Source organism: Maniola hyperantus, chromosome 6 (genome assembly GCF_902806685.2).
Source record: "Maniola hyperantus chromosome 6, iAphHyp1.2, whole genome shotgun sequence".
Taxonomy (NCBI): domain Eukaryota; kingdom Metazoa; phylum Arthropoda; class Insecta; order Lepidoptera; family Nymphalidae; genus Maniola; species Maniola hyperantus.
The window spans coordinates 835046-846651 of NC_048541.1; the positions used below are offsets into that span (position 1 = coordinate 835046).

The 11606-nt window shown below is 38.1% G+C and overlaps 1 protein-coding gene across 1 annotated transcript in view; it reads left to right on the forward strand.

The window, feature by feature from the left end:
• LOC117983156 (trypsin delta-like) overlaps positions 1-11606 on the forward strand; it is a 13515-nt gene continuing 1909 nt past the window's right edge. Inside the window, exons 1-6 of the mRNA XM_069499177.1 lie at positions 1-139; positions 2865-3095; positions 5418-5444; positions 6036-6183; positions 10411-10663; positions 11121-11276. Coding sequence (XP_069355278.1) covers positions 1-139; positions 2865-3095; positions 5418-5444; positions 6036-6183; positions 10411-10663; positions 11121-11276 — 954 coding nt within the window. The remainder of the gene's footprint in view (positions 140-2864; positions 3096-5417; positions 5445-6035; positions 6184-10410; positions 10664-11120; positions 11277-11606) is intronic.

An 11606-nucleotide genomic window follows, 5' to 3' on the forward strand; every position in this document is an offset into this window, starting at 1 on the left:
ATGGAACCAATGGCCACAGTAATTACACCATTCGGGAGATGGGAGAGGGAAAGTCTCTCCAGCTCGCAGCCGGAACGCATGGAATGCTTTGCGGCTGGATACGACTGGAGTGTGGTCCCTAGCCAGGCGACTCAGCCAGGTAGAATCCTACCACGAAGCAGACATACCTTAGAGATTACGCCGTGCGGTATTAAACACAGCGACCCATAAATGGGACTGGCAGCGCCAGAGCCTCGTTAGATAATTGGCAGGGTGCACCACGGGCAGGTGAGGTTGACTTTGGCCACTAAGGTGGAATTTGGGCCACTTCCAACCCAAAACAGTAGCTTACAGTGGACCTCTGCCACTAAGCAAGGCAGCTTACACGCTGATCTTATGAGTCTTTGTAGGATAGAAGTCATCCCCAGTTATTATTATCATGTATTTTACGATTCCTTTACCACTGACGATAGTTTTGATTGCAATGATTATGATGAGGAAGATCAAGAGGATTAACTTTTTTGTTTTAAATTTTTAACAAAGCAATAGCTAGTTACCATAATTTTGTTTTATTGACTAAACCGGAATAAACGTATTAGGATGTAATACTATACAAAACATATTCAATATGAACCAGAATAAAATGGCAAGCTATCATTATTTTCATTATTTTGGTTCCGAGTATGCATAGAATATAATTGTAAAGCAATATAGCAATATTTACTGTCTCAACAATGTTACGCGAATAAAATGGTAACTGTACATTAGTAAATTTAGACAACATGATAATTTTATTAATTTCTTAAATTTGAAATATCTTTAATAATATTAAATCTAATTAAAATTTACCAAAACATAACGAAAGCTAAAAAAATTTGCTCTCATTTGAGCCATCTATCTCTATTCTGAGTCTATTGCTTTGCGAACAATCGTCAAAAATCAGTTTTTTAATTCTCCTGAATAGTTGAGTTTTTCCGATTACCATTTTATTCGCCGGGGACGGCGAAGTAACGTACACTGAATGTGTGCGTTTGCGAGCGCTTGCTCGCGACTGATTGGTCTGACATGCACGCACACTTACGCAATGTCCGTATATCCGACGTAACCACAAGTAAAGTCCACTCGCCTTCGTGAGTTACAAGAACTATACATAGAGTTAAAAATGGCGAGTGAGTTCTCATTTTGTATGGACTTACCTAATGTTATGTGCAAAGATCAAAGACGAGCGGTGAACGGACGAGAAAGACAAACGGTGATAGCCTAGTGGTTAAGACGACCGCCTACTATTCGTGAGGTTGGAGGTTCGATCCCGGGCACGCGTTTCTAACTATTTGCAGCTATGTGCGTTTTAAGCATTGAAATATCACTTGCTTTAATGGTGAAGGAAAACATCGTGAGGAAACCTGCATGCCCGAGAGTTCTCCATCATGTTCTCAAAGGTTTGTGAAGTCTACCAATCCGCACATGGCCTGCGTGGTAGACTATGGAAAAAACCCTCCTCACGCTGAGAGGAGACCCGTGCTCTGTAGTGAGCCGGCGATGGGTTGATCATGGTGATGATGATCTACTAATTACAACTTCATCAAGTATTTCAATATTTTGTCCGACATAACAAACATTAATTTGCATTTCAAAGAACAATAAAGGCAACAAAATCAAATAAAAGCAGCTAATTCAAACACCGCAACAACAAATTTAGTAAATAATTCAAAGTTAAGCAGAACTTGGGCTATCGGGCGACATTTACGTAGCCCGCGACCGAAACTTGGCCGAATGAAACAAATTTAATTACAGATTGCCGAGGTCCGTACCTACTAGTACCTGAAAACTTGTTAATTACATTCTAGAGTGGATCTGGTAAGTTTTAAAACGCTAGGGGCTGCTGAATTTCGTTAATTTTCAAAGGGAGTCTACGTTTTCTAACTACTTATGGACGAAATTACGACAGCCTTTGATTATTCTAAGAACTCTATGTTAACGTTCTAAAAACGCCGAAATATACGCTTCAAGTAATTTGTAATTCCATTTGTAATTATAATCAGGGAAATACATATATTATAAGCTAAGAGATTAAGTATCAGAGGTTCGGGATATTAAAAATATTAAACTCCTCAAAGCTTCCTAAAATATTATGCTACGTTAAGATGTTATGAATGGTAAGCGGTAAGATAAAGTACGGTATGTACAGTTACAAAATAATAGCTACCAAAACAATGGATTACAAAAAGAACAAAAACACTCAGAAATGAACACTAGCCGGAGATTAAAAAAACTTAAAACTGTTGAAAAAATAAAATCATAGAGAAAATCATACGCTCACAGACAGGTAAATCTAATGTGTAAGCTGATAACAATGAAAATAGTAATTTATTATTATCAATTTCACGCTTGCTTACTTTTATGTTTGACTACTAAATATTTCGGAAAAGTTATAGCTAAGTGTGACCAGTAGCGCTTTGCTATTCTGTGTAACAGTAATAACATACAGTAACTTGTGAGACAGTATTATGCGCAAAAATTTGGCTTAAGTTGGAGATTATGTAAAGTTTTAAAATTATTGTACATCAGAGAAAATAACATAGTAAATTATTGCAATAGGTATGCCAGTTGGAATTGACTAATTTAAACTTCACGAAAAAGCCACTACTGAAGAAAGATTAACATTGAAGGGGGTATGAGAACAAAGTACTAGTACAAAGTAGTAGTACTACTTATAACAATATTTGTTGAGATCACAACATTAATCAAGAAACGAATTAATGTGTGTGTGGTTAACCATTCGTATGTTGTGTACTTAATAGAGACAATAATACTTACCCAATGTTTTGAATTCAGAATATCGTATGGGATGTGTTGAGGCAGAAAGGTTATAAAAATTAGATAAAAAACTAAAACGATGTGTATAGTGCATAAAATAATAATTATAACAGTTATTGTGGTCGGACAAAAAGTTCAAGAGTCTGTCGCGGCGAAGCAAAGTGTGGTGGAAGTGGACTATACAGAGTTGGTGGTCGAAGCAGAGATCCAGAAGCACAATATATTGAAGTTCCTGAACGACACCCGTGTGCAGCAGAAGTATAAGATGTTATTTAAGAACTTACTGGATAAATTACTAGGCAAATATTATCAATTTCTTTTAAACATCTGAGATCTCCTCATTTTTGGTTTGATCACGTAGCGAAACTCCGAGAATAGTTCTCTGTATCACCCACTGACTGACTCTAATCTTTCTTACGAGGCCCATAGTTAGCGAACATGTCTCGGATCCATATATTATTGTCATCACATCACTGGCAACACGCACAACAGTGCGTGACTTTGGCAGAGGCGGATTTGCAGTCTTGGCCGCTCTAGGCCCCAGGCCAGAGCCGCCCCTTTCCCAGCTCTCATCATATTAAAGACTAACTTATGCTCGCGACTTCATCAGCGTGGACCACATGAATTTCAAACCCCTATTTCACCCCCTTAAGGGTAAAATTTTCAAAAATCCTTTCTTAGCGTATGCCTACGTAATAATAGCTATCTGCATTCCAAATTTCAGCCCGATCCTTCCAGTAGTTTGAGCTGAGCGTTGATAGATCAGTCAGTCAGTCAGTCACCTTTTCCTTTTATATATTTAGACTACACAGTACTTAATGAATTTACTTTATTGTCAATTTTCATCGAAATCGATTCAGAAATTTAGTTAACATAGCTGGTACCTAGTTTGCAATATTTTTCGACCTTTCAGGGATAATTGCACATTCAAATAAAACATTTAAAACGGTTATCTGTATATATACAAAAGTCCTGACTGACTGATCTATCAACATACAGTTCAAACTTACGGACGGATCGGGCTGAGATTTGGCATGCAGATATCTATTATGACGTAGGCATCCGCTAAGACACGATTTTTGAAAATCTAACCTCTAAGAGGATGAAATAGGGGTTCGAAATTTGTGGGGGGGGAGACACACATTTTACCACTTTGGAAGTGTCTCTCGCGCAAACTGTTCAGTTTAGAAAAAAATTACATTAGACACCTCAATATCATTTTTGAAGATCTATCATATCATACTCCACACGTATAGGTTTGATGAAAAAAAATATTTTTTGAGTTTCAGTTCTAAGTAGGTGACCCCCAAAATTTATTGTTTTTGTTTCTATTTTTGTGTGAAAATCTTAATGCGATTCACAGAATACATCTACTTACCAAGTTTCAAAAGTATAGCTCTTATGGTTTCGGAAAAAAGTGGCTGTGACATACGGACGGACATACAGACAGACAGACAGACATGATATTATACATTTATAAGGGTTCCGTTTTTTGCTATTTGGCTACAGAACCCTAAAAAATCTATAGCATCCATTAGCATCTTTAAAATTCATCGGCACCGTAATAATCGTTTTTTTTTATATCACGTAGGTATAAGTTTTGTAGTGATCGCTCTATATTAGTTTTCTCAAGGATTTACTTTATTAATCGCGATTTTTCAAACAGAAATTATTTAAATCACACAAACACTCGGACATACATCCTATACCCTACGCTATACCCTATCTGTATTGTTTTGCCAAAATGTATCGCGTAAAGTTTTATGGTCTCGTTTTGGTCCGTCCCTCCTGTTGTTTATGAATAGGTTTTCTGTACCATGTGTGTTCGAACGCAACATGAGACCTCATAGTAACATTTGTGAATATGGGTTGTAAGTGTTTACGCTTTTGCCTTTCTCGATCCTTGACCTATTGTTTCGTTCACGTAAAAACAATGATCTATTGTCCTTTTATTGGTTGCTTACGCACTTTCTATTAGTGATTTTTCTTGAACTTATTGATTATTTATATAAGTTCAAGTTAGTTATAAGTATTAATACGATGCATTGCAGAGCGGCCGCCCCTAATATGTGGCCGCTCTAGGCTCGGGCCTATTGTGCCTAAGGGCAAATCCGCCACTGGACTTTGGTATTCAAAACGATACCATGCATGTATTAAAAATTGACGCTTATTGGTTTGCGTTAAGGAATAAATTTTAAAAGCTACATCAGCATGTCGCTGATGGGAGTTTGAAGTTTTCACCCATCCCAAAATCGCCCAACGCGCCTTAACAAGTAACTAGTATTTACCTACTTCAAAAAGATTAGCTTTACCCGCAGTTTCGTTTTCGAATAGTTAATGGCTACGGTCGAATTTAGTTTATGTGCTAGTGGATCAAATTAATTCAAAGTTAGAGCAGTAAAATTTACTTCAATTAGTCTGACTACACACAGAATGCTTAAGAACTGTGAAAGTTTCGTCTTAATCGGTCCAGTGGGGTTTGCGTGAAGCAATTTCTCAAAGAAATAAACAGACAATTAGTGTTATAAATGTAGAGGTAGTAAACTATCAGTATGGTGTCAAAGAGTTGAAAGCAAAATTGAATAATTTTTTGCTTACTAATATTATTATTGTATTTTTTTCAGAAAGTACCAAATCAATCCGAAGAGGTAATTCATGATTTCACTTAACATTATTATGATAACGAGTTTAGAAATAAGGGTTTTATAATAATAGAGGGCTTCGTCGCTTCCACTTTGTAAGCATCCTCCACCTCCCATGGCCCCATCAACCTCTCGGTTATATGGGCCGAATTGCGGGAGGGCGCCCGTTTAGTACTTGCTATTGGCGTTTTTCCGGGGTGCCTTCTTGACTGCCTACAAATTTTTGTTTTGGTTTTTACTTGGCGAGGATCCATGTGCCAAGGTATCGATTTCATAAGCAACTGCCTGTTTGGCCTATTTCCCCATCACCATTTCAGTATCGAACCGTGAGCCATCGCCAGGCTCGGCACCCCTACATAATAGAAATTCCACGGGCTTTGTGTTTTACCAAATTGTCTGGAGCCAATCACATCATTATCTCAAAAACCCATCCAGCATTGGAACGAGACCAGATCCTCTGAAGCAAAGAAATAGCTTGCTACGAGATAGTCATGGATTTGTCACTTTTAAAAGCGGAATTTAGAACTCTAAACTTAGTAGGTTCTCAAGACCTTTAGAAACGGCGAAGGATCGATGATTCATCTTGACTTCCAACAGGATCAACCCGTCGTATCGTGTCCGGAGTGAATACCTCTATAGCCGCGGTGCCCTGGCAGGTCTCTCTACGGGAGAAGACCTACCCAATTTGCGGAGGATCAGTCATCACTGCTATTTGGATGCTCACTGCTGCTCATTGTCTCTTGCGGTACGCTATTCTTACGGTTTTAGTTCTTCTTTCTTTCATCTTCTTCTTACGTTATTTTTCAACTTTAATGCACGAAGAATAAAGCGCAATTTTTAATTTTTTGTATTAAAATGGCGAGCAAATGTGCAGGCGGGTTACCTGATGTTAAGTGATTACCACCGCCAATGATCATTTGCAGTACCACAGGAACCACCAATGCGTTGCCGGCCTTTCAGGAATTTGTTAGTCCGCCCCTTGAATAACCCCACGTTGTATAATGGAAACACCGCCGAAGGGAGTAAATTCCACAGTTTGCATGTGCGTATAAAAAAGTATTTGGGACAACGGGCGGTTGAAGTGCACCAGACACTCAGGTGGTGAGGGTGAAGTTGGTGCGGTTTCTACAGGGAAGTAAATAAAGCAGAAACATTCTCGCCAAGCGAAGCCGAGGATGGTTGCTAGTACAGAGTGTAATTATAATGCTAGAAAAACTTAGCGCTTATACTACCTAAACACAATCCAATACAATAACCTAGTTCTATAAGTTCTTAAGATTGGGTTGCCCGGAAGAGATCACTTCAGTGATAAGGTCGCCCTTTGTTTTTTAAGTGTATCTTGTATTCTTACTCTCTGTAATTTTGATAAAAATAAAGTTGTTTTAAATTAAATTAAATTAAATAACCTTATATCTACTTATAGTTTTAGAGATTTTAGTTTGTCAAACCCGCAATGTATAGTGTGCAAAACTCAGGGCCAAAGCCCTTCCTACGACGTAGCATTGACCCCACGGCACCTATCTACGCAACATTCGTTGACCTCTAGCGCTAACGCTATCAGATTTTTTATTTGCAACAAATTGCGAACTTTTAAAAATACAGGTTTTCAAAAAAATTGCGTTTTTTGTAGTATCTTATCAAGTAATCATCAGTACTATGACCTCTCTTCATTTTTGCTAGCGTTCTAATTACAACCTGTAAATGAAAAAATTAAATATTCGAGCCTCAACAGCTCAACTGTTGAGGAGCGGATTGAAATCCGAGAGGTCGGCGGTTCAAACCCCACCCGTTGCACTATAATTATCGTATCTACTATGATACGCTTAGTTGGAGGCGAAAGGGGAATATTAGCCCTGATTAGCATGACTAATATTCTATTAAAAAAAATCTTCCCAATAACTCTTTTATCTTTATTCTGAGCAGAAGCAGTGAGATGTGAAAGACGATGAGACCCAAATTTTTGCCAACCAAATGATTGAGCATCCAGCATTTTATACTCACTTCTGAACATGAATGACCTCCTCAGCATAAAATAAAACAATAGAAAGATTTTCAATAAAAGAAGCCTGTACAAAAGGCATTTGAATAGTTAAATGACTGTCCTGTCTATTCTATGGAATCTCTCAATGGTTTGGAATGCCCTTTTCCGAGAAGAATGAACAAGAAAATCGACGAATTTTGTCTATTCTATAGCCTTCACAAAAAAAAATTGGATTTTCATACATATTATCCATGACTTACAAAATAATAATTATACAGATTTCCACGGTCTAAACATCCATACTAATAGGTATTATAATTGTGAAGTGTAGGTATCTGTCTGTCTATGTATATGTCTGTTTGTCTGTAACCTTATCACAGTCAACCATTTAATCGATCTTGACGAAATAATAATAAAATTGCCATACCCCTTCCATGTTAGCCCGCTTCCATCTTAGACTGTATCATCACTTACCACCTGGTGAGATTGCAGATGTATCTGAATAAAAATAATAAAAAGATTAGATGTACGAGTAAGTACCTATCAAAGATACTAGGTACTTCAGCGAAATCTAATTACGATTTTGAGAGAGCAATTCCGGAAATCCGGACGATCAATCAAGTCGACGCACAAGTAAGTAAAAGGGAAAAAAGGAAACAGATGTCTTTAATATCCCCGAGATGTCCCCTTCGCTGGAAACAAGCCCACTATTCGGGGACAAGCCCACTATTCGGGGGAAACGTATCGTTTTCCAAGTATGTGATAATAAATTTCTTTAGTGCTCTCGTAAAGAGAGGGACCACCCTAAGTTTAGTACAAGTTTTCACACCTCAGCAACGTTGATATATTTCGAGTGTCAATACCATAACGTCAAAACAAAATAACCTCTTATGCATGGAAATGAAATGGTTTATTTTCAAAGTTAGTTGTTGTAGTTGTCCATACAAGAGACCATGGTCCACAGCTGGTCCATGGTCTCTTGTAGGGACTTGTGTCTTCCAACGTTCCATTTCCCGGTGCGATGTCACCATTCTAGCACCTTTGGAGTTTGGACCCCAACGTCTCTTGGTGTTTCGAACTATGTGCCCTGCCCATTTCAACTTCAGCTTTGCAACCCATTGACTATATCGGTTGATCTGGGTAGTTGATCTTTACGGATTTCCTCATTTCTGGTATCACGCAGAGAAACTTCAAACATAGCTCTCTTCATCACCCGCTGAGTGAGTCTGAGCTTTCTTATAACCATTATATTATGTAGTTCTGATTTTTTTTCTTTTATTTTCCATACATCTATAACGCCAGTGCCATATCGTAAAACAAAAATCAAAACCACTGAAAGAATGACTTGAAAAGAACAATAAAATTAGTGTCCAGTATCTAAAGATCTCTGATTCAGAAATGTTTCGATGTTCTATCGGCGTTTTCGAAACGTGCAAAGACGTACTAAAGTTACCGGCATTGAACGGGCAAAATATACGGCATGTATCTTCGTAGAGGCGATCGCTGTTTTGCATCGAAAAAAATACAATTCACCCCTCGAGGATAAATTGATATTGTGGAAGGCTGCAATTCACGGAGCGGGGAATAAAGAATACGGGTGGCCTTTTAAATTCCCGAGCGATAGGGAACAATAGGACGGGGACATGGACGTTTATGAAGATAGTTTTGTGACGGTAACTTATTTATTATCAGTGCTTAGAAATGTTTTAACTTCTATATTTATAGGTTTTGCTGTCAGCCTAAGTTACTATGACTATAATGATTCGAAATCGGCCAACCCAAGCGAGGTTAAGTTTTTGTCAAGACCTTTGCACAATAGAGACCGTAACTGAATCTAATAAATTCTTTTGTCACATAGAAGAAAATTATAAATTAACTTTTCAGGGCTCCGTACCTCAAAAAGAAAAGGAACCCTTCGTTCGTTCGTTGTATGTCTGTTTGTTCGTCTGTCGAGTCTGTCAAGAAAAGCTATAGGGTACTTCCCGTTGAAAATTTGTCAAATAGATAGGTCTTATAGCACAAGTAAAGAAAAAAACCCGAAAACCATGAATTTCGAATAAATAAATAAATAATCATTTATTTGCAAGAATGTTTGTACAAGAAAGATGGAAATTACACTATAATCAGAGGCCATAACATTCTACTAAATTAATAGTGTGCAAATATTTTTGAGTGACAATTTTTAAAATAATTATAGTCAGTGAACAAAAAAAAATAAAATTTGAATTAATAGTCAAACAAAATTTACAAGCAAAATACATACTTAATAATAGTTAGGTACAATTTTATAATGTCAAATTTCATTTATAAAAAAAAAAAAAAAAGTATATCGACCAGAATCAGAAATTATACCATAGTATTAATATTATCCTCGAAGACCTCATTCACCGCATAATAGCACCTATTTAACAATAGTTGAAACAGTTTTGATTTAAAAATACTTGTATTCAGTTTTTTTAAACTTTCTGGTAACTTATTATAGATGCGTATGGCCATGCAATACACGTTTTTTTGGTATACATTTATTCTTTGTCTTGGCACTACAAGTTTGTTTTCAAATCTATTCGACCTTGAAATTGTGTCAGCCGTACTCGAAAAATAATTTCTATGCTTATGTACAAAAACAGAGGTTTCGAGTATTTATAGAGGCACGGGAGAGGTAACACCTTGCAACTTTTGAAAAGTGGCTTACAAGATTGTAGGGGTTCGGCTCCACATATAGCTCTAATACATTTTTTTGGACCGTAAAAGCTCTTAAAACATCCACGGAATTACCCCACAGGATGAGACCGTAACGTAGAGAGGAAACATACCCATGATATGCGCAAAGAGCTGCTTCTTTAGATGTCACTAATATAATATGTGCCCTGCCCATTGTCACTTCAGCTTCGCAACCCGTTGAGCTATGTCGGTTACTCTAGTTCTCCTACTCTAGTTTAAGGAGTATTGGGACATTAATCTACCTTTTCCATAATCAATTTTGCAACACAGACCCAAAGCAAGCGAGCTGAGCGTCCGCCTCGGCTCCTCGTGGAAGACGCACGGAGGGGAGATGTATGACGTGAAGGAATCCTATGTGCACCCCAAGTACGTGAGGAACACTAAAGTGAACGACGTTGGTTTGGTGAAGCTGTACTCTCCCCTGCGCTTCTCCGCGAGGGTGCTACCCATCAGGATGGTGGCGAGGGAGACTAGTCTGCCAGCTAACCAGGCTGCTATCGTGTCTGGATGGGGAAAACTAAGGGTAGGTGCACCATCATCTCTACCCATACCCGGCCCTCTACTTAGTAAGTACTTCACACACCTTTGAGAACATTATGAAGGACTCTCAGGCATGCAAGTTTCCTCACGATGTTTTTCATTGCATTAGATCAGTGTATCTTCTAAATATATAAAAGGAAAAAGGTGACTGACTGACTGAATGATCTAACAACGAACAGCTCAAACTACTGGACGGATCGGGCTTTTTGTCATGCAGATAGATATTAGGCATCCGCTAAGAAGATTTTTGAAAATTCAATAAGGGGGTAAAATGGGGTTTTGAAATTTGTGTAGTCCACGCGGACGAAGTCGCGAGCATAAGCTAGTTATGTACATTTTAGTAAAGTAGTGTCAACTCGCCGTAATTTTTTCTTTGATTTAAATAATTCCTTCTTTACTTATTGTGCAAAATAACTGTCGAATCAAGTAATTTCTTTCAGGAGGAAGGACCAAGTGCCACGTTACTGCAGTCCTCGACGATCAAGACCATCGCGATGAAGCCGTGTCTCAACTCGGGCCTGGACAGGAACTCTATCGACCCAGCATCCATGTTCTGTGCTGGCTCCTTCATCCAACCTTCGCCTGATGCTTGTCAGGTAATGATAACTTGATGCGATGTGTTGGCGGCTTTTGATCCGCCCCTTGAATAAACTTACGGTGTTCCGAAGTTTTAGTGGGAACACCGTCAAAGAAAGTAATTAACAAAATAATTATTATCTTATGGTCACAAATGGTCTCTCTTCTATATTTTAAACACTGATTTTGACTCAACAAACCCTTGGATCTAAAAAGCTGAATTTTTAGGGTTCCGTGCCTCAAAAGGTTGTTGTCAGTCGTTCCGTTTGTCTGTCTGTCTGTCTGTCGGTCTGTCAAGAAACCTACAGGGTACTTCCCGTTGACCTAGAATCATGAAATTTGGCAAAAAT